General features: G+C 39.8%; 1 protein-coding gene across 1 annotated transcript in view; it reads left to right on the top strand.

Moving 5' to 3' along the window:
• NRIP3 (nuclear receptor interacting protein 3) overlaps positions 1 to 1282 on the top strand; it is a 38204-nt gene extending 36922 nt beyond the window's left edge. Inside the window, exon 7 of the mRNA XM_063289432.1 lies at positions 43 to 1282. Within this exon, the coding sequence (XP_063145502.1) occupies positions 43 to 58 (16 nt within the window). The 3' untranslated portion in view covers positions 59 to 1282. The remainder of the gene's footprint in view (positions 1 to 42) is intronic.
• The last annotated feature ends 23290 nt before the right edge of the window (positions 1283 to 24572 follow it).

Here is a 24572-nt window from a genome sequence, read left to right as displayed (position 1 = left end):
GTAACTCTCTTTTGAGAGACTGTCCCATTCATCTCATTTCAGCACTTCTGATGCATGAAGAGAATATAGTGCTGGCTTTGGAGAAAGAGAAGTACTGTGTGGTTGAATCAGAAGATCTCAATACCAATAACTTCAACCTGCTAGACTACAGCTAGACTGTAGCTAAATGAAACAACAGCTATTTTTCAGGAGTTTAGGACAGCTTCAGATTTTCATTTATCATGCTGAAAATCTGGATAATGATGTATAAATGGACATCTGAGTCCAGTCTTAAAAATGGTGTTCTGAATATGGCCGTCCAAGTATGAAAACGTTTATTTTTCCAGACTCTACTGAAACCTAATTTTTGTTACAAATGGATTTGTGAAATAAACTGCCTCCTGCAAAATTGGGGATGGGGTTGGATTTTGTAATTTTCTTTTGGAACCAGTTGTGTTTAGCTGCAATGAATGACTTCTGGTAATCAACTTTAAAGAACATACTTTTCAGTGAATAATAATGAATTATTTGACATTACTGGATGAGAGAAAAATGGCCTGTTTGCACTGAAGAGCTTTCATCTGAACAATACCACAGGTTGTGGAGGATTTTTTTTTATTCAGAGGATTAGAGTTTGCATAATGGTTGATTGTAGTAATACAGCTTGATCTAGAGTTCCCGTTGAGCAGCATTCTATTTATGAAATGGTTTTTTGGGGGGACATGGAAGGAGGCACCATTTTCACCAATTCGTCCCCTCTCTTCCAAGTTCCAAAGAATTGGTGGGCTTTCCAGAGTAGTATGTGATAGCAGGGGGGAGTTTGGGGTCTTCAGGGAAGAATCTACAAAAATCACCTTGCTAATTTCTTCCAGTAGCAGCTTCACAGATATCTTCCCATAAATAGAAAGAACCCTTCTATTCTCAGAAGGGTTACTTTGAATCAAGTCCTATGTATTTTTCAAATGTATGTATTTCTCAGAATTTTCAGAACTTTCCTTCCATATGAAATGTTGATGTTAATAGAGAGAGATTGGAAGCCAGATTTTATTTTTTAAATCATAACACGGCCTTGAAGAGAATTTCAGTATCTGCTAGTTTCAGTGCTAATATTTACTGTACGATTATCATATGCTAATTTTGCTACATAACAATACGTTGCTAAATTTGAGAACTCAAGTAGTCCCTTTTTTGTTTGTCTACTAACATTCCAGATTTAAATATGGATGCATCATTTTAATGGCAAGGTACTTGATCATTTGTATCCATCACAGTGTTCCACTTATTGCTAGTAATTTTTTCCCAATATACTTGCCAAAGTATACTTGTACTTGCCAAAGAATCTAAAAATGTGTTCTAATACTGATCCAGTCTTGTTGTTCAGAACCTGTTTGAATATAGATTATAGCACGATAAATATGTGTGTATGTATTAAATGTCACAGGAAAGAGTCTCTCTAGGACACCCTTTCTCAATCTTTTGACTCTGGAGGAACCCTTGAAATATTTTTCAGGCTTCAGGGAGCCCCTGAACATTCAGGCTCAAATATAGGCCAGAAGTTACAAAATTATTTTATTCATTTCATGTGTAGGCCTGTATATATGCATTAACAGTGTTCTTAAACTAAAAATAAAGAATGACATTTACCTCTTTAATGTGAAGTTGCCCAAATTTGAAATAATTTTTTAAATAAATCATGATCTCCCAGGGAACCCCTAGTGATCTCTCACAGAACCCTAGGGTTCCACAGAACCCTGGTTGAGAAACCCTGTTCTAGGACATCATATTAATTGTTTCTAGCCATACTTTCTTTGGGCTTCTCACTTAAGGCATGACTGCTAGGTTCCCAAGAATATCAACAGCTACCAAACAGTTTTAACCATTAATAATATCTCCTACCCTCTTCATGACTTAAAATTTCCAAGCAGGTTATAATCGTATTTACAACTATAATATCCTAGACACTGTGAAAAGTTTGTGCTGCTGTCTGTTATGTTGCACTCTGAATTTTTTTGGCATCATCTTCTAGGCCAATAACTTTCGGCCAGATAGTTGCCTTTGAACTCTTCTAGGCAGTGCTTCTTATCATTCCTTCTTTCTATCTACTATTTATGTAGCTGGACATTTTCTAGGTGATATTTTTCCAGGTTATGTTTTTAAAACATCTAATTAACTGTGAATTAGCCTTAGAATAAGCCTACTGAGACTGTGCAGTGAATTCACACCGGATATTTACTTCCCATTTGTCTTATGAGTCTAGTACAAATGAGCTGGTCTGCAAGTTGGAGTATGCTGCAGCAGTCATAAAACTGCAGCAGTATGCACAAAGAAATACATAGATCTATTTAATCATCTTTGCACTATTACGACAAGATGAAAGATGATCCTAAGAACTATTCCTTGCTTGTACACCCACTCAAGCAAATTAAGGTGTCAAGCAATATATACTGGACAGCTGTTTTAACATACATTCACTCTCTAAGAATATGGGGAGCTATACTATACATAATCTTCCATAACTGTTGCTCTTCAGTCAAGATATTCCTCCTGAGCTTCTGTCCTTAGTACAGCTGAAGCCATTATATCAAGCTTGAATTGCTATGATTACTAGCCTTGAATTCCATGGGCCATATAGTTACCATCACAGATACACTTCTAATTATAGAATTACAATATATTAATTGCTTTGCTGGAAAGGAGCTTCAGTAGAATTGTGTGTGTGTGTCTCTGTGTGTGTCTGTGCCAATATCAATATAATGGGATGCAAAAAGAGTTTTATACACATTGCATCCTTATTAACTTATGAAATAAGAATTTGTGTTGAATATGCACTTACACTGTTAAGAACCATCATTAAAATCAATCAAGATATTGGAAGCTATTTCCAATGAATGCACAGCCAACATTTTCGGAGTTGCATTAACTTCTATTACTTTTATTTGTTCAGTCTATGTTTGAAGAGAATATGCTACAGTATAGCTAAAATACATCTACTTCTAGACTGCTATGTCCGTGTTTTAATAAGTTAGTTTGGCTTTCTGCAGCTGGATTGGCAACATCCGTTTAGCATTGACTATGACACTACTGACAAAGTACAAGTGTTTGGAAATATTTTTTCTTTATGTTTGTCATTACTCTGGTTAATATTTATAATATTTATATATATATTTAAAAAAAAATTCTGTGTTTGCAAGATGAACTGCACTATGTATATCTCTAGTTTACAATATATTTGTCTAAGTAACTATGCCATTGGTTTGATGAATTTATTACTTGTGTGTTTATTACTGTGCTGACCAAAATAAAATATAATAAACTTCTCTTAAAGTATATTTGATTGATTTTTAAATGTTTTCTAGGCGCCTGATCCACTGGGTTCACTCTGATTCAGAATGCCACATCTTTGTGAGGCAAATATGGAGCTCCTTTGTGAGGGGCGGTTCTGTGACTGTAGAGATGAAATCTAGCATGTGTAGGAACGTCCCATTCTCTCGCATAAGAAATGGTGTCCAGCATAAAAGTGAGGGAAAGATTGTGAAGGGATTGTTCATGGGAAAAGAGAGGGAAATAATATGACTGTCAGGGCTGTTCTGAAAAAGAAGATGTGGACAGAACAAAGTGAGTCAAGCAAGGGCAGCAAATTACTATAATTTCAATTAAATTGAAATACTGTTAATAGGAATTGTTATCCGTAGATTTAATATTTTCCCCATTCTTTCACATTAAAAACTATGATTCTGTTGCAGCTTCATGGGATCATATGTGACCCTGGAATCACTGGCTGTATATCCCCATTCTACTAGAATATTGGGGGGGGGGGTGTTAATAGCCCAAATAAAAAATATTATCTACTCATTAGTTCATAGCTGTCCTGTCTGTAGATGGAACTGAGAGTGATAGTTCTCAGCTTTGCTTTAGTGGATAAACCGCAGAAGGAATCCCCGTGGGTTGGATGCATTTGGGAATCCAAAAGAGCTCCTTGCTGCTGGCATGCAGATTCTCTCATGGGTTTTTCCAGTGCGATCACTGAAAGTCCAGAATTCTTGGATGTTTTTTTTTCTTATAGGGAGACATATTGTGAGTTAAGGAAACATTTTCTTGATTTAATGAAGTAGTGTACAGAAAATTTGGTATCACAGCCATGGATTAGATGAGACTTTAAATTTTCAAATAAATAACATAGTTTCTTGAAGCAAAGAATTTGCTTATCTGCCATATACTGCGATTTGATTTGGGAGCCTTTCTATGGAAAAGGTGCCAACACTTGTGTTACTAGTAGTTATTTTTTTAAACTCGCAGAGCATATTTGCAATTATTGCTTAAGCATTTATCCTATGGGCAAGCCACCTTTCTGCTGGATCTTATTTGCCATTTGAGAGCATGTGACAAGTGTACAAAATAGCTCTCAAGGGAGACTTGACTAGTCACAAAATATGGTCACAAAACACCCATTTAGCAGAAGGCAGGCTAGCCACCTAGGATGCTCTCAATAATCTCCGTGGAACCTTTTTGGTACCCAGGGCAGTGCTGCAAATAAATAAATTAGAGACCGGTGCTTCGCCTTATGGATCCTATTTATTTTCTTTTAACAAAAAAGGTCAGGAAGAATTGGGAGTTGTGTGAGGTATCTGGAGATACATTGATGCTGAGTGACAGCATATTTCCCACCACTGAATTATTAACCTTGAAATTTCAGAAGCAATCGTTTTATGAGATCAGATAACAGTCTATAACGCAGAAACTGCATTACTTCGATAAAACTAGTATTCCCAGAATGTTTTGGAGGGGTGTCATGACTATTCTGTTGCTGTAAAAACAATTTAAATTTGTATCTTAGAAGTGCATTTTGAGAATGGCTTGATGTTTTGGTGTTGTATTTTATGTTACTGCACAATTATTGGAGCCAGTGACATTTTCATTTTCTTTCCATATTCCAGTTTTAGTGATGGGAGAAAAGATTATCATTCAGTCTGTATTCCAAGAGGAGAGTTTTAACACTGTAGAGTTTTAAAACTGTAGTTTCAACACTCTAGATTCTCTCTGCTGCAACTAATTTGAGAAAGGGGAGACAAAGGTATGAAAGAAAGTAGGTCAGCCTTCTTTAGGGTTCTGTGAATTCATAGAATACAGCCACTTAATCCACTAGCCAGCATGGGTATTAATCACACTGGCAGGGGAGAATACCAGATTGTTAAGGCTGAATGAGCTGAATTTAATATTGGAAATGAAGCTCCAGAAGTGTTGACATTTTGCACCTTTTATCCTGTTGATCCCTACAGGTATTAGGGGTAGCAATAGCAAGCCAGGAACTCCTTTGTTCTGATTCTGCTCTGCTTTCCCTGATTGAAGACTGAAAAAATCTCCATTGTTCTCTTCTCCTTTCCTTGAGGTAGAAAGCTCAGAAATTCCAGCTGTTACTGTATGTAACTTTCTTAATAGACTTTACTTCTCTTTTTGGACCTCAAACATCGGTTCCCAGACATTTTCAAGGGTTTTCATTTGGCTTACAACCAGAAGATCTGCTAACTAATAACTTTAGTGAATGAATTGCAGAACTACCAGAATTCCAACTAGAATTACCTGAAAATTTCCCCTATGTAATATATAATTTGGCTCTTAGTTAATGGAGAAGGAAGCAATGCAGATGAAGAGTATTTCATCCAAGATTTGGACACGCAACATGCTCTAATAAAGAATTCACTTCTGCCTTTTTGTGGGTGGCACAGTGGCCACAGAGAATGACCATGATTGTATTGTTTCAAACGATGAATGGATGGATGGATGGATGGATGGATGGATGGATGGCTGCCTCAGACCAAGAAAATATCTTGGAAAAAGGTGGTGAGAGATGGGAACCTTGGCAAATGTTTTTAAACATTTGTATTAACCTAAATAAAAGTAAATGCCACCCAAACTGAAGAACTCTGATTTGCTTACGGGCAGGGAATGGGCCACCAGGTATGAGGCATTAAATTTGATGCTCATCCTAATCAGGTAAGTTGTACTGTAGATCGTTGTAAGCTCACAGATTTAGAGAGCGCTAAGGCTGATACCAGTTCCCTAAGAGTCACTCCACATTTAATAAAAAAAAGCACCATCCAAACACAAGGCAACACTATCAGCAGGCTTGGAGAACTCCAGTTTTCAGAAGTACCACAACAACAAATACTTGATGGGAGAGAAAACTACAAAGGGGCTGAGCATACATACTTGGCATGGAATGTTCCTTGATTTTTGGGAGAGGAGGACATGAGAGAGAAGATGCAGAATACTGTAAACTTCACACAGTAAGATTTTTTCAAGTCCTTTTTCTACTTGCTGAAAAGCCGTGAAAAGAAGAACCTTTAAACCAGACAGGTTCAAACAACACTGTTTTAACAACATACTTGGCCTGATGCCTTCATGAAGGATCCAAGCAGAGGGTCAATTCCACTATATACATTCCCAGTATCTCACGTTCCAGATTCTACTGCCTTGAAGAGGGATGTTCTCTTTTACAACTCAGGATGTTTAATACATGTATATTGAAGGAATTCTCCTAGCCACCTTTTTATTTATCTTGTTAATATAAATTTTATTAAACGTTTTAAAAAGACGATAAAAACTTAACAAAAACTAACGTAAAGAAAGAAGAAAGGAAAAGATAAAAAATAAAAGATAAAAAAAGTTTCTGCTTTTCTTGGAAGCAAATACAAGTATGGTAACAAAATTATCTCTTACTCTAGTTACAAAAGAAAAAGCTCTCTTCTTTCTATTATGTATTTTTTTTCTAATCATTAAAACCACCGAGTCATAAGTTCATTCTTTTCTCTTTCATGCAAAAAGTCTGTAAGGGGTTTCCAGTCAGCCATAAATGTAGATACTGTCTTTTCTCTAATCAGGGAAGTCAGTTTGACTTTTTTGACCTGGCCCTGCAGATACCCCTGGAGCTTGCTAACTGTTTCATTGGGAATCTTGAAGTTGGATCTTGATTCATTCTAAACTGAGTGTCTGGAAAAGCCTTACCTAGACTAGGGGCAAATGACACTATAATACTAAACAATTTTTAAGCGATTGATAAATATATACTTGTGTTGACAGTGGAGTTCCTTGATCTTTAGCTTTACAGTATATAAAGCAAAGCTCTAACACTGACATTATAATGTTGCTATCTCTAGCTTTAATTAAGGAGGCTAAAATTGAAGTCTTATGCACGCTTACTTGGGAATAAGGTACATTTATTTATTCTACAGCTTGCCTTTCACAGTTCAAGTGGTTTGTTACATGGGGGTCTCCCCATCCCCAATTTTATCCCCAGTAACAACCTTGTGAGGTAGTTTGAGCTGAAAGAGCATGACTGGCACACAGTCACCCAGTGCCTTCCTTGACTGGGGACTTGAACTAGCTCCCAGTCCAATATTTAACATTATCAAGTAAAGGTTGCCTTGAATATGACACTGATACTTGCCAAAAAGTGGGACTTTTTCCCCAGTTGGCTGAAAGGGGATGAAGGGAAAAAAGAAAAGCTGCTGCCGTCTGCCTTGGCTGGCCCAACTTGGCAGGGCTTAGGAAATGGATGAACTGCACTGAATTTTCCCCTCCCACTTGCCCTCATTTTAAGTTTTGTGCCATTAGTGACAGAATGGTTTTTACAGAAGATTGTGAAATGCAACACATACTGTATTTTCTAAAGCCAAAACCATTCAGTGTATTATGTGCTTGAATTTCTTATTTAATACACTCTGTATTAGATGTAGTATAATCCCTCAAATTAATGCCTGGAATTTTATTTATTTATTTATTTATTTATTTTCTATCCCGCCTTTATTATTTTTATAAATAACTCAAGGCAGGGAACATACCAAATACACCTTCCTCCTCCTATTTTCCCCACAACAACAACCCTGTGAGGTGAGTTGGGCTGAGAGAGAGCGAGACTGGCCCAAGCTGGCTTTCGTGCCTAAGGTGGGACTAGAACTCATGGCCCCCTGGTTTCTAGCCTGCTGACTTAACCACTAGACCAAACTGGCTCTCTAATTAAAATTAGATTCTTTTATTCAGTATTTTGTATGCAGATCCTCCAGACTTTTGTGAGGGATTCTTGCCACACTTTCCTTTATCTTCCATTTTATCACATACTCTCTTGGCTTTATAAGATGTTTGACTGTAGTAAGAGTAGTTTATTTCATGTTTCTTCTCAACAAATAATTGGCTACAGTATGTTAAAAAAATACTGTGTTGAAAGCTGCCTGTCTTTTCTGCATTCTTTTGTCAACTATTGTTCTTCTTTGTAATGTGTGTGTGCTTTGGTGGCCTGGCCTTTAATCAGCATGAAAGTCTTCTTGGCAATTTCAGAATTTATTGTTGTTATTTCAGAGACTGCAAAAATATGAGTGTGGTTTTAAAACTGGAGGAAGAAGCATCAGTAGTCTGTGTTAGGCTGATGACATTACTCTGATAGCTGAAAATGGAAATGACCCACAAGCTCTAGTAATGAAAGTCAAGGCGCACAGTGAAAAAATTGGATTAAGACTTAATATAAAGGAGACCAAACTAATAAGAGATACAGCAACCAGCCTTAGAACTGACAGTGAAGATATCAAAGGAGTGGATGCTTCTGCCTTTTACAATCAACTGTCAACAGTAAACGAACAAGCAGTCAAGAAATACACCGCCGACTAGCACTTGGTAGAATAGTAATTAAGGCCTTGAAAAAGAGATTCAGATGCTGGGATGTGTTTATGCCTACAAAGATCAGAATTGTGCAGACAATCCCTGTGACACTCTTTTAAAGTGAAAGTTGGACTTTGAAGAAGCAGGATAGAAAGAGTACTGACATTTTTGAACATTGGTGTTGGAGAAGAGTCCTGAAAATACCATGGATAGCCAAGAAAACAAACAGATGGATCGTCAAACAACTCAACCCATAGTTCTTACTTAAGGCACAAATGATCAGGCTCAAGTTATCCTACTTAAGACACATTATGTGAAGACCTAGCTCTCTGAAGAAGTCTATAATGGTGAGAAAGGTGAAAGGAAGAGAAGAAAAAGACAACCATCAGCCAGGTAGGTAGACTCAGTTACAGCAACAATGAATGCACTCTTGGAAGACCTGAAGGACCAGGTGGGGACAGATTGTGGTCACTAAGAGTCAACACCGGCTTGATGGCACATAATCAATTAGTCAATTTCACAAACATGATCTACATCCATTTTTTTTGATGTTCTTGAATGTGGCTTTCATCATACTGGCAATGTTTTCTTTTTTGTTCCTATGTGATCAGTAATAAGTGTTCCTCTTTGCAACTCCGGGCCTCCATTACTACAAACAGCTCTTTACTGGACTCCTTGCAGTCTTTACTGCCAAACAATTCAGACCAACACTGTTTTAGGCCCTTATACCAGCTGCATGTAACAAAAAGCAAAATCATGGAACATCATCTTGGAATTCTGTCATTTACTTCAGAAAGAAATTGGCAAAAACAGCTTTCAAGTCCTAAGCATCATTCTTCCTATTCCAAATGGTTTTACCTTTCTGGTTGGTTCATTCAGGCTCTCCCTTTACATGGGATGAGTAAAAAAAAACCCAATTCAGTTATGGACAGCAGAAAGGCCACAGGAGAGGAAGGTAAAAGGAGGCTTTAGTTACTGTACTTAGCTGCTCAGCTCTCCTCCATTGCTTGGGCTCTGGCCTGTGTTACATTGCTTGATTTTAAAGACTAGAATGACTGTGATTCAGGAATACCAGTGCCCCTTCAAACCCAGGTTTCTGTGAAGTCAGAATATCCCTCTGAAAATAAAACCTGACTTCTTTTGAAATAGTGCTAAGAAACACGCTTTCCGAAGGAGCTTGCCCACTGAGAAAGAGCTGTTTTTATTTAGGAGCCCAATTATAAATAATAATGGAAAATGATTGCCTTGCTAGCACATCTTTTTAAGAGGCCCAGTTCATCTCAAGAGAGCACTGTGACAACAGCAGGTACCTGTCCTAACAGCCAGGAACCACGCTGAGACAAGGAATAGGTCTCTAGTGTTTATTACTACTACATTAGACAGAAAATCCTAACAAACTGAAGAAGCGTGGGAAAACCCAGACAGATAAACCCCAAAGGTTAAGGCGGGTCTGATCTGTGTCTCTTTGAATGGCTGCTTAACTCCTCAGTACTACGCATGTGTTTTCCCCCCTGGATAGAGGCCCCCTCTTGCTCACCATCAGTACTCATGACATCACCCATGTGGGGGGAGTGAGGAGGGAAGGCAAGTGATCAAATCTGCCTTGTGATGTCATTATGCAAATGCTGTGCCTTATATGCTTATATCATGACAGAAACAAGTATAAATGGGTGGAGCTTGCATTATGACATCATAACATGCACTTTGGTGTCATCAGGGCTAGCGTAATGGACTGTGAGAATAATTTTGGGAGGCATGAGGGAAGAGCCATAGCCTAGACAATCCTGATAAATGAAATCTGAGTCCAAAGGAAGGATGGGGATGGAGAAAGCATCTCAGAAGGGACCCTCCCTGGTTTTCTGGAAAGTAAAGGCAGGGAGGGCAGAAGCACTTTCAGATTTGCAAGATTCTGTTACTCTAACCTTACAATAAAGGTAGTATTAGTACTCATGGTTTTGGTTTCATGTCTGGACCACCTCAAAGGGCTGACAGCTAGGAATGGACACCTATGATAACACCATCTTGAAAAGCCCTTCTGCTCAGCTCTAACATTGTCAGTAGAGAGGCAATTTTTAGCATGGTTAAAGATCAAGCAGCATCCCAGCTGACTTCATGGAACAGAGAGGATTATTCAACTTAAAAAAAACAAGTCTCAGCATTCGAGCTAATTAATTTGGCATTTCCCATGTCAATTTCATTATTTTTTCATTATGATTGTGCACATGCCGAGTTCAAGAGCTGCTACAGAGGAAATCTGGGACTCTTGCTACTTGCCTGCTGTTTTCTGCTTGGCAAAATAAACTTGAGTGTCATTTGCAAATATCCTATTCCATATATTCCAGAAGGCATGGAATACTTACCAGTGAGTATTAGCATTTCAAAATAAAACTTGTCAAAGACATATTTTTCAATCTACAGCTCAAATTAAGATGGCACAGATGTCAATATCCTTGTAGTCCAACTCTGTATGGATACTTAAAAGTAAGTACCAAGCACCGTGAGTCATGTACTCACTAGAGTACACTCTCAAATTTGTCTGCAGCAGCATGAAAAGGCCAGGCAAGAACTTTGAATTTTGGCTAAAAGATTTTAGGTCAGTTTTTTACAACAAACCTAGGCTATTGACCAGGAGTATAGCTGCTTTGACAAAGGTAGTAAACATTGTAAGCCAAATATATCTATTTCCAATCCAACAGATTTGTTTTTTTGCTATCAAATCTATATAAAATATTGTTATGCATTTCTAGCTTCCCCAGTAGTAAAAAGTTCCAGGAGCAATTATATCTGTTCCCTAGAAAAATATAAAGTCTCCTTCTAGTCATGCTCATTTTCTGAGGATTTTGCAGAACATAACCTCCATGTAGCTCTTTTCTTTTGCAGAAATACAGAGCTAATTTGCCACTGTCTTCTTCCAGGAAGATTTTTTCAACTTCCTAATCTAATCTACAGCCCTGGATTCCTGCAAGATCTCCCCTTCGTATCTGTCTCTATTCCTCCAAGGCCATTTAATCTTAACTGCCAGAGAAGATAGAAATCTCTCTTGCACAGCTTGTCCTTCCTTTTGAGGGGGTGGACCTTGGAGAATATAACTTCATGGAAGACAAAGCAGGTTTTCCATAAGGTTTGTATTCCTATTGGTAAGTTGCATGTAGCCATAATAGGCACCAGAGCCCACCATTTGGATCTCGACCTCCCTTGCCTTTTCTACAACAATCTTCTCTTTCTCTGCCTGTCTGCATGCCAACCATCCAGGCCAAGTGTAGATCCTTCCCCTCCTCTGCTGGTCTCTTTTTCACTGCTTCTTTCTTTACCTCTGTGTTTGCTTGAAAAAGCTTCTACTACCAACAGCAGCAGCAGCAGCAAGCACTGCCCTCCTGTGCCAATCTCATTCTGGAGGTGCAGTAAGAGGAATCCTGTGAGAACAGTGAATTGATTTACTTCCTTCCCATCTTGAGGAGGAAAGCGAGCTGTGAGCTGAATTCCCCCTCTGCTCTTCCAACTTAATGATAGAAGAGGGGACAGGAAAGGGCATCTGGATCTTTGGACTCAGGAATCCCTGGTGTTTTCAAACATGTGCATACTTAGCATTTTGAAAAGGTAGTATAGCATCACCCTGTTTGAAAAGAATGGGGATATGTTAGACTGCTGAGGCAGTTAGAAGGGAAATAGATGGCCCACATTGTATAGGCTTAAGTTCTTGCCAATTGTACTGATGTACTAAGTTGCACATTAGATACAGTTGAAAGAATTTAGAAATGGAATCCTGCTGTGAAGTTCTGTACAAAACTCCCACTAATTTTACACATAGTTTTTATGTGTAAAAAAATAATGTAAATTTATGAAAGTAAATGGAAATTTACCTGCCATTCATGTGACCAATAGCTCATGTTATGACTGGGTTACACATTGTGCTAAGTCATAATGTTGTTTGTTTTGTATTGGTATAATGTGGAATAAATATGACCATTATTATATATGCCATATAATTAATGGCTTAGTGTGTTTTACGAAGTCAGCCAATGCGGTTCATTTAATAAACTGTGGTTTAGTTTGTTATATCTGTATGTTTATATAAAATCAATTCATCCGTGTGACTATCAATTCACATTAGCCACTTCCATTTAGCATTTTAGTAATACATGTGTAATGAGGTACACGAAGCAACAAAATGTATTAATTTTCTATTTGTTTCAGTTATACATTGCTTTTCCTCTAAGAAGTTTATCAAAACGATTTACAGATTGTTCCCAGACAGTTTGCCCTCTCGGCTGCTTGGCTGTGCCAAATTAAATCCAGCAATAGAATGTCATCATCTGCCTCTAGATTGTTCGCTGCCACAAAAGCTAACATTAAAACATATTTTAGGATTTACATCCCCTTCAAGAATATGTGACTGGTGCTGGCTTATACCCCTTGTCCTTTTACTCCTAGTATATTGCGGGCCTGCTAGATATTTTATATTATGCTTTTTCATTCTGCATTTCTTTAGCCACAGACATTTCAATTAACTATATTTCAGTTAAAAAAACCTCTGGTGATTAATTGGAAGAAAAAAGACTCTCACTCTGAATGCAGCTGTGAGATACAGTGAAGAAACTGGCAGTTGAAAAGGGAGCTGTTTTTCCAATAGTTGTCATGGAAATGCAGAGCAAGTAGGGCATGTGCTGCATGTACATCATACTTTGCTCAAACCTTAGGAGAGTAATGACATGAAATCAATATATTATTACTCATTTTAGAATAGTACTTTCTTAGGGTTTATTAATCAGAAACATTAAATACAAACTGCTGTCACATAAGTTTGTAACGTGTCTGAATTTAAGATGCTGGAGGGAACAAGAGAAGGCTAATCCAGTGAAATTACAAATCTGACCTCATGACTATACCTGAAAATTCATGCCCAATTTCCAGCATATTAGCACTAAAACCACTTTTTCTGCAGTAGATACAAAAATACACGGAAACATCTTCAGCTGTTAGTCTTCAGGGGAAAATGATATATGATGAGGAAACAAAAAACAGTAGATAGAAACTGTCCATTATTTACCAACATCCTATATGCATAGGCCTCCTAGTTGGTGGATTATGTACAGCAGCATGTTGTCTCCAGATTAGATATCCTGCTTTCTACAGACCTCCAAGACAGGCAGAAGATTTGGACAAAGCCCTCCTGGACTGGATTATAGAACTTTCAGAATGGAAAGACACATAGATAATAGGTGACTTTTTTTTAAAAGCTTTTTTATTAGTATTATTACATTGCACTGTAAATTTTAATACATTATGTTATTTCAATACAATGATATTTGTACTGTATTGATTGAGATTGTTAACACTCTAATGTTTAGATTACTTAGACGGCTGAAGAAATAAATGTTCTATCAGTATTGTTTACAATTTAGGATGTCAATGTCAATGAGTGTAAGATTATTTGGCATTTTGATCCAAAATAGAATATAACATTTTAAAAAATCTGCTGCAGATTGCATCAAAATATTTGTTGTACAATAAAGGTTTTGGTCTTAAGCTAATTTCTTAGTGTTAAGGTCTCCATTGTATTGTTACTTAATGTTTTTTATACATGTTAATAAAAAAAGATACACAGAGCAAATTTGACAATTAAATACCAAAAAAATAAGAAAAAAGACTGTTGGGTTTCTAAGTTCCTCCTTTTTGTGTATCTATTAATTTACAAGCTAATGGGTGACTTTAACCACCTGGACTTCTGTTGGAAAACTGACCCAGTCTCATCAAGACTGTAAAGTCCCTAAAATTCCTCAGTGGTCTTCATTTTTCAGAATGTTGAAGAAGAGACAAGGGGACTGGCTGTCCTAGATCTGATCCTACCAATAGGGAAAAGCTGGTTGAAGAGGTAAAAGCAGTTGGCACTTTGAAAGGAAGTTACTACATTATTTTGGGTTTCAAAATATTATAAAAAGGAAAATGGGATACATATAGGCACATTCGCTTTTGGAGATAGAGACAGTTTCAGCAAGTTTAGAGAAGTACCAGGTAAGATCTCAGGTGGTCAGATCCTCTTGTCAATGCAAATGTAAGAGAGTTGGAATGTCTCAAAATTAAGATATTGGAAGAATAATCATAACCCATTCCAATGAGAAAGAAATGGGGGATATCACTTTTTTTAAAAACTTTTCTTGATGCATGGCCACAGTTCTAGATAAATCAATGGGCTTTTATTTTTTAAGAATGTCTGTGTGGGCCCAGAGGCCCTCATGAAAGTAAAGATGATGCTCAGGCTTTGCATCATTCCAGTCCCCTCCCTCCCTCACATTTATCTAGTACCCGTCTGAAAAAACTATGTTAGAGGGGGAAGGAAGCCAGGTAGATTCCAAGAAAGGGGATTGCAGGCATGCTGGAGCTCATGTGCACCACATTCTCAATAACAGGGAGAGCTAATGTGGTCTAGTAGTTAAGATGTTGGATTAGGATAAGGGAGAATCCAGGTTCTAGTGCATCAGCAGCAATGGAAACACACATGGGTAACTTTAGACTACTCGCTTTCTCTCAGCTCAACCTCTCAGGTTCTTTGAGGGATAAAATAAAGGGAAATTTCCATCTGTGTAAGATGCTTTGAGTTTGTGAATAAATGGCAAATGATAAATTTAAATAATAACTGCTACCTTAGCTCCTGCAGATCAAGTACAAAAATCCAACTATTCTTAGTAAGAGGAAAGCTTTTATATGCAGTTCATACATAAAGATAGGAAAAGCCCTACTGCGTCATGCCAAAGGCCAACCAGATGCTCTACAATCAGGCATCATCTTCTCTTACTCTTGTACCTGAGGAAGTAGTATGCAAAGGAACCCTGCCTCTGGACTTGGAGGTTATTCCTAACCATCTTGATTTGCAGCTCTGGATACTCATATTCCCTGTGAAGTCCTCCATTTCCTTTTTAAGCTGCCCTCTCCTGAACCTCACACCATTCAGCTTAGTTGGGTAACACGGAAGAGGATTGCACAGCCTTGGATAAATATACTGTACATACCTAAGATATTTTCTCTCAAAAAAGGAATATTATTTGGAAAAACAGGATATCTATGCATGTCATACTGAACTCAGCTACATTTTACCAACCCATGTAGTTAGCTTATGCTTCAGTGTGTTGTGAGAATCCAGACTATTGAGTTAATTGGGGGGGGGGGGAAACCCCCACCAGAAAGCATGTTGTTTGAATAGAAGTTTTAATTAGGGGGCTCTTGGCTTGGTTAGTCCTTACGGTTTTCATAACTTTGGTTCTATTGATTTGGAGATGGGAAGGGGAAAAGTTAGAATGCAGTCTCCTGAAGTGATCCTCACTGACGGATTTGAACACTAAAAAAAGGATTTCAAGAATATGTTAGTACCTAATCCAATGAGCAATCTTCTACATGTTCTTTAGAAGAAAAATTTGTTAAATTTGATGGGGATTAGTCTCTGAAAGTGTATTAAAAACATTTGATAGAAGAATTGTTGCAAATTGCTCAAATACTCTCTAATGGAACAGTGAGGGGACAGCAAATTAATATAGTGAAATTACAAGGAACAAAGTGTACAAAGATTTATAGAACTTTTAATTTATATAATTTATAGAAACTAATCATTTCCACATATAGTTAATTTGTTTTCACACACTTTAAAAAAAAACCTTCTGTACCTACTAAAATAAAAAGCTATTCAAATATACTTAGGGTGACCAATAACTCCAGTAAAACAAAGCTGTTTTTATTTTTATTTTACCTTGCATGGGAGATGTTACTTGCTTTTGAGATAGTAAATTCAAAGAAAACCATTACTTGTTCTTTTTCAGTTTCTTGGCATGAACATTATTTATACAAAAGCGAGGTTCTCAGCATAGCTGAAAAGTGGACTGGTGGCTGACAGATTGGGAGTGTGGGTTGCGGTAATTTCCAACTACAGAAAATGATCATAATGCAATTAATTGATTTAAAAATGGGGCATGCAGCCTTCTCTTTGAGACACCTTTGGAAATGGGCACATATTTAGTAACAGTAGCAGGTAATGCTACAAATTGTAATGTATCAAATTCTTAGCAATTGTTTTGTAATGAGCAAAATATATTTAAAATACATTCTTGGATCAAGAGTCCAAAGATCCAGTGTAGGTGAAGCAAACAACTGAATGTTTCAGAGTTGGAAGCGAGCTTTTATACTGCACAGAATATTTTCTTAAGCTAGATCTTCACACAAGAGAGAGCAAGATGTTGCTATGGCAAGTTCCAGTGTCGAGCTAGCTTTAGAGAGCTAGTTTTCGCCATATTTGTAAATGTTTAAGCAGGTGACAGCATCTAGGCAACACTGGCTAATCAAGAAAGCGAAACTGAACTGGGTTGATTATAGCACTTAGATGGGAGACCATCAGGAGCTCTCAGGCTTTGGCTAAACTGAGAAGTTAGAAAAACATCTTTGAAGAAGGCAATGTAAATCAGTTCCTTATTCTTTCCAAATTCAGTAATTACATTTATGAATCCATATAGTCACCAAGACTTGAGGGAATCTTTATTTTTTAGAAGTAAGATGCGGATATAAAAAGCAAATGTTGTCATGTTGCCCATCAGAAGAAAAGCAAACCTAAATCCTAACTCAGTCTAAAGGCACTATCTTTAAGCCAAATGATTTATGAAATAGTGGTCAAGCTTGTAAGCTTCCAACACCTTTTCCCTGGATAAAATGCTTAAAGATCCAGGAAACTGCTCAGAGTCCCTCTTTGCGGGGAGATGGGCGGTAGTACAAATTTGAGAAATAAAAAAAGGAGCAAGAAAGGTGCTGCTGTTTAAACCATATCTATACCAGATGATCATCTTTGGAGATTTACTGATTTGGAGATTTACTGATTTGCCAGATGAGTCCTATTAAGTACATTGTTTTATGTTACAACAAAAATTTGCTCAAAATTTGCTGGAAAAAGAAACAAGCAAGTAGGAATTGGTTTTGAATTCCATTTGCCAAAGGGTTATCAAGTGGCATTCCACCAAATAGTTTATCCAGCTGTTAAAGTCAATCCTCTTCCCATACTTAGTGAGATTAAAAAAAAATCTCAATTGATGGAAAACAGAAAAATATAAACTAGGCCAGGTGTGAGCAGCTGGTGGCTGATGAACCATATGCAGTCCCAGGCCCTCAAGATTAATTTCAAAAGTAATTTGCAAGCAATCAGTACTGACCTCTAGTAACCATTATCTATTTCTTCCCTGGCAACCTGCTCCTTGGAAGAGAAAAATAAATATTAGATAAGAAAGAGAAGTAAGGATGGGTCAAAAACACAGGAAAAAAAGGTGAGGGAATGAGAAAGAGAAATAACAGGTGATATTTCCACTTTTGGAGCTGCCCTATCCAACCTTCTCTTCGTTTCATCCATTCCTACTAGTAACTGTCTCTCCCTGAAGGTATCTGCCTGCTCCTCCATGTCAGATAGGGTGGATGTGGATGTGAGGGGTGGGTTGCTTTTGGGCGGTGCTGGGAGTTTTAATGCTGTTCTTTTGTTTTTACTTTTTTATTATTATTATTTGTAAGCCACCCAGGGTTATGCTACATAAGACAGGTGGCTATATAAATCTTTTAAATAAATAAATAAAAGTCCCCAACAGGTTATTCTCAAGCAATAGGAAAAAAAATACATACCTGAACTATATTTATATTGATAAAACTGAGATAGCATAACATGTACCACTGGGTAAAGGAGAAATCAAATCAGACAGGCTTACCTAGTGGTGGGAGGGCCTGTGGATATGCCCTATATCTAACTGTTAAGGGTAAATTTCATAAGTAAGCAAATCCAAAATGTAATTTAAGGCTTTACTTTTTTAGGATAGCTAAAAGGTGGAATGTGATGGGCAAAGCAGCAAAATGCTGCTTTTCTTTTTACATGAGATAGGTTTTTAGTTTTTGGTTGTATGCCACACTATATCCCTTTGGCAAATAAGGGTTTTGGGATCTATGGGTGAGTTCAGTCACGAAAGCGGTGTCAGGTACTTGACTATGCTGTTTTTCATTAATTTCAGGGAGGTTACAGTCCACTTTGTGGATATTGTTGAATCAAATATATAAGCTACTTTCAGATTTTTATCAAGTTGTTCATGAAGGAAATAATAAAATAAAATAATCCTCATAAATATGTCTTCATGAGGCCAACTGTGATTTATAAAACATTGACAACTTGTATGGGATTACATAAATCATGCTTTAGATAGCCATAACTTAAGACTGTTGTACAAACAGAGCCATTATCTCTGAAAGTAAGTTCATTTTATTTTGATGGACCTAATTGCAGGGCCATCCTACCTAAGCTGAAAAAATTGGACTAGTTATAATTATATGCCCCTGCTACTATACAGTTAGTCCTAATTTACCAACAATAATTGGGACTGGGAACTCTGTCACTAAGCAACAGTTGTAAGGCATGGTGTCATGTGACTGGGCCAACTTATAGTGGCAGTTCTGGCAGTCCCAGTTACTGTTGTTAGGTGAATCCTGTGTGGTCACAGCATCCTGCAGTCACGTGATCACCATTTTCGACTGCCTGCCAGCTTCCCCATTGGCTTTGCTTGTTGGAAGCCGGCAGCGAAGGTTGCAAATGGTGATCACATGACCACGTGATACTGCAACATAACAGTGAACCAGTTGCCAAGCATCCTGTCCTAACAGTCAGGAACCACACTGAGACAAGGAATAGATCTCTAGTGTTTTATTACCACTACATTAGACAGAAAATCCTAACAAACTGAAGAAGCGTGGGAAAAACCCAGACAGATAAACCTCAAAGTCAAGGCGGGTCTGATCTGTGTCTCTTTGAATGGCTGCTTAACTCCTCAGTACTACGCATGCATTTTCCCCCCTGGATAGGGGCCCCCTCCTGCTCACCATCAGTACTCATGACATCACCCTCCAGATGCACATTCCATTTCAGCCCCCTCCCTTCCAGAAGTCTCATAAGAATCCATCTCCCCCTCTAAGCTCCCATGGGAACTGGGCAACGATGGAAATTCTTCAAAGGAAAACTCCTCCAAGGACGAATCACTGCTGCTCTCCAGGTCTGATAACGCTTCTGGCCCAGGTGGCTGCTGCTGGAAAATAGCTAGATAATTAGAAGATTCTTCCCCCTTCCCCCTTGGGAAATGCAAGCCGGAGGTGGAGGGCTGCAGCTCCCTCTCCTCCTCTCTCTCTGGCCTCAGAGCCTCTGGCGGGGGTGGAGGTTGCCAACTTACGAACTCCTCTCCTTGGGATTCCTCTGCTTGCTCAGTCAAGTGAGGAATCTCTGGTAGAGTGCGAGGCTTGGGTTTGTGAGGGAAAAGCTGATGGAATCGTTGAACCAGTGCTGGTGCATGCACATGTCTAGCATTTTCCCACGTGCGCTCTTCCTAAGGGTACCCTTTCCAGTGTATGAAATATTGGATGCCCCTTCCCCTCCTCCTAGAGTCCAGAATTTCCTCGACTTCGTATTCCTCCTTCCCCTCCATAATTACTGGAGGTGGGGTGGCATTTGCGATCGTGAGGTACTTGGGGGAGGGTCTTTGGCTAGCAAGGCTCTGTGAAAGACTGGATGAATTTTCATGGATGCTGGCAGCTTTAAGCAATAAGCCACTGGGTTTATCTGCTGTACCACAGTGAAAGGGCTCACAAACTTAGAGTCCAACTTCTTGGAGGGTCTGGTAGAGGTCAAAAACTTGGTAGAGAGCCACACTTTGTCTCCTACCGCAATCACTGGCCCCTCTTGTCTGTGAGCATCTGCAGCTCTCTTGCAAGCACTCTTTGCCTTGTTCAGCTGCTCCTTTAACAACTCCTGTGCGGCCTGTTGCTCTTTAAGAAAATCAGCCGTGGCTGGAACAGTTCCCTGCTGGGAGGAGGTGGGCAACACCCAAGGGTTAACCCCGTAGAGTGCTTGGAAAGGAGACATCTTGGTAGAGGATTGCACAGAGTTGTTATAAGTAAATTCTGCCATGGGGAGCAGGGCTGGCCAATAGTCTTGCTGATAAATGGTGTAACACCTGAGATACTGCGGTAACCATTGGTTAATTTTCTCAGCTTGCGCATTACTTGTCAGATGATGCGATGATGATAGGTAGATCTGGACCCCTAATGACTGGAAAAGCACCCTCCAGAACCTGGAAGTGAACTGAGGGCCTCTGTCACTCACCATGCCTCTATACCAAAAAACATGGTCCATAAACAACTGCGCTGTGGCTTGCGCAGATGGGAAGCCCTTGCAAGGAATAAAATGCGCCATTTTAGTGAAAAGGTCCACGACCACTAGTATGGAAGTCAGCCCCTGGACCGGGGTTAAATCAGTGATGAAATCCATGGAGATTGTATCCAAGGCCTACTGGGGGTGGGTAGGGGTTGCAAGAGTCCTGTGGGCTTCCCTGGGAGAGGCTTGGCTCATCTACAGGTATGACAAGAAGCCACGTAGCCCTTTATGTCTGCAGTCATCTTAGGCCACCAGCAGTCTCTCAGAGCTCTATGGAGAGTTTTGAAAACACCCCCATGGCCTGCCGTTTGATGGTCATGGCAAAGTCTCAGTACTTCTTCCCTCAATGAGGGGGGAATGTATAATCACCTGCTATGCCAGAGGATTCCTGCCTCCACATTAAAGGGGGAGGCAGTGTCTTGTGGGCCCCTCTGGAGGTCATCCATCCTGGCCCTGGCATACGGGTCCTGTTGCTGCTGAGCTCTGACTCTTGTAAATGGGTCCTCTGCTTGTCTGCCTGCTGCTAAAATCTCTGTCTGGTTCCCCCTCATAGACTGCTGAAAGTTGTGAGGTTGTAATATAGTAGCCTGTACCTCCTGGTGAGTAGCAGGGGTTGCCTGAATGGATTGAGACAGGGCATCTGCCAAATGGTTCTGCGCCCCGGGAACATAAGAAATAACAAAATTGAAACGGGAGAAAAACTGATTTGGTGTGGGATGAGGGATCTGGTGTTTTGTAGAAGCTGTAAATTCTTGTGATCAGTGCAAACTTTCACAGAAAAGGTTGCACCTTCTAGCCAGTGCCTCCACTCTTGAAATGCTGCTTTAATTGCTAGCAACGCCTTGTTAAAAACATCATAGTTTCTCTCTGCTGGTGAGACCGTGTGGGAGAAAAATGCACAAGGGAGCAATGTATTCTCTGTTTTGTTAGTATATTGCAATAAAACAGCCGCAATAGCAAAATCTGAAGCATCTGAATGCATTATGAATTGCTTCGTGGGATTGGGGTGCTTTAAAAGTGGCTGGGATGCAAAGAGTTGCTTAAATTCTTGGAAGGCTGCTTGCTCCCTCTCCCCCCAAATGAATTTTGATCCTTTCTTCAAAAGCTGTGTGAGGGGTTTAGCCCTGTCACTAAATTTATGAATCTCCTGTAAAAATTGCAGAATCCTAGAAATTTTTGTACCTCTTTCACATTTTGGGGGGGTTGCCAAGAGACAATTGCCTGGATTTTAGAAGGATCCATGGATATGCCTTCTGTTGATCTTTTATAGCCCAGGAAATGTAATTCAGTTAAATCGAAGGCACACTTCTCTAGCTTGGCGAACAGCTTGTCCTCTCTCAGTCTTTTTAAGACATTATGTACATGGGTTACATGAGTTGTAGCATCCTCAAAGAATATTAATATGTCATCTAGATAAATGACCAGATACTTATCTAGTAAATCCGAGAAAATTTGATTCATAAATCGGGAAAATATGGCTCCTGCATTAGACAAGCCAAAGGGCAAAACAAGGTACTCAAATTTACCAAACCTGGTATCGAAGGCAGTCAGATATTCATGCCCCTCTTTCATCCGGATCAGATTGTACGCATTCCTGAGGTCCAACCTAGTAAAAATGCGTGCTTTCTGTAAGCGATCCAGCAGATCAGATATTAGGGGGAGTGGGTAATTTTCCTTGACCGTGACTTTATTGAGGGAACTGAAATCATGCACCACTCTCATGGGTGCCTCCTGGTTTGCCAGTGCCAACGAGTCAGGCTTCTTTGGTACGAAGAAGGTAGGATCAGACGCTGGGGAAGTAGATGGTCGGATGAAACCCTTTTGGAGATTAGAATCCAAGTAATCCTTTAAGGTGGCTAGTTCCTTGGAGGACATGGGATATTGTTTCCTTGCTGGAATCTTGGCTCCTGGTATCAACTCAATGGTGCAATCACAGTCCCTATGGGGGGGTAGTGCTGTGGCCTCTTGTTTGCTGAAAACATCTGCGAAATCTGCATACTTGGCTGGCAACTGGACCCCCCCCCCCCGCTTCTGTGACTGCGTTGGTTGCTGGAGAGAGAAGAGCGGCTTGAATCTTGTGGTGCTGGCATTCCTTAGCTGGGAAGGAGATTGCTCCTGTAGTCCAGTTCAACAATGGGTTGTGGATCTTCAGCCAAGGTGTGCGCAGGACTATAGGTACATCAAGTGATGCAGTAACATAAAGTTGGATCCACTCAGTGTGGTCTCCCATTGTTAGTTGCAAAGGTTCTGTGAAACTTCTAATTGGCCCTGCCTTGAGGGGCTGGCCGTCAATGGTCTCAACTTCTACAGGACGTGGCAATTCTATGGTCCGGATGTTGAGGTCTTGTACAGTCTGTACATCAATAAAATTGGTGGAAGCTCCGGAATCCACGAGGGCCTCTAGCTTGACCTGGTGCTCTGGGTTTAGGTGCATTATGACTGGTAAGTAGTAAAAGGATTGCCTGGAATCCTCAGAATGAGCCCTTCTTAATTGATTGATGGTCTCCCTGCTGAGCTCTGTGGAGGGAGACCGACGGAGTTTCCCTGGTTGGAAGTCGAGGTGGAGGTGGCTCTTGGTTCTGCTGCTTGTCCTGGGGCTCTTACGGAATTTGCTTGGCTTCTCGCTGGGCAAGCTCTCACCATGTGCCCCTGGACTCCGCAGTAGAAACAGAGGGCTCTCTCTCTCCTTCTCTGTCTCTCAGCCTCGGAAATAAGCCTCCTGCTTGCCCCGATCTGCATCGGCTCCTCTGGTCCTGAGTAAAGAGATGCTGCGGAGAGAGCTGGAAATCCTGGAAGTGCTCTGAGGCTCCCGTTTTTCCCTGGCTGCATCTGTCTGAGCTCTTCTAGCCTGGCGTCTATGACCATAGACAGTTGATATAAACCTTCTAGGGTAGCTGGTGTTCCCTGGCACACTAATTCATTTTTAATTTCTTCATCCAGCCCGTTTGAATTGGTCTTTCAAGGCGCTTTCATTCCAGTCCAGATCTCCTGCTAACAGCTTGAAATCAGCAATGTAGATTCCCACTCTCTTGTTGCCTTGCTTGAGCTTCCGAATTTCCCGGCTGGCAGTGACCTCTCTGATCGGGTCGTCAAAGTGTGTTCGGAACCCTGCCAGAAAATTCTGGTAGTCGTTGAGAATTGGGTCGTTGTTCTCCACCATGGGAATAGCCCATTTGGCTGCTGGGCCCTTTAGCAGACCTAAAATGAAGGTGACTCTGGTTCTGTCTGTGGGAAACTCTGCCAGTCTGCTGTCAAAAAACATTGTGCACTGTGTGAGAAAGGTTCTCAACTGTCCTGCTTCTCCTCCAAACTTCTCTGGTAGACTGCCCTGGGATCTCAAGACTACTGGTGGAGCTGCTGCTGCTGGCACCGGTTGTGGGTTAATAAGAGCTGGTTGTTGTAACTGCTGTAGCATGGCTGCTTGTAATGTGTTGATCTGGAGATCCACTTGTTGTTGATGTTGTTGCAATGCTGCTGCCAGTTGTTGGATGGCCTGCTGAATTTCCTGGTTTTCCAAAGACATTTTCCCAAACGTCTCTTCCCTTTTTTTTTTGTTCCTCCCTCTTTCAATGGGAGTAGTGAGTTTGTTAGGATTGATGTCCTAACAGTCAGGAACCACGCTGAGACAAGGAATAGGTCTCTGGTACTTTATTACTGCTACATTAGACAGAAAATCCTAACAAACTGAAGAAGCGTGGGAAAAACCCAGGCAGATAAACCTCAAAGGTTAAGGCGGGTCTGA

The sequence above is a fragment of the Candoia aspera genome, chromosome 1 (assembly GCF_035149785.1).
Source record: "Candoia aspera isolate rCanAsp1 chromosome 1, rCanAsp1.hap2, whole genome shotgun sequence".
NCBI classification, from domain to species: Eukaryota; Metazoa; Chordata; class Lepidosauria; order Squamata; family Boidae; genus Candoia; species Candoia aspera.
Note: the sequence above shows the minus strand (reverse complement) of the source record. Positions and strands in the feature narration are given on the sequence as shown.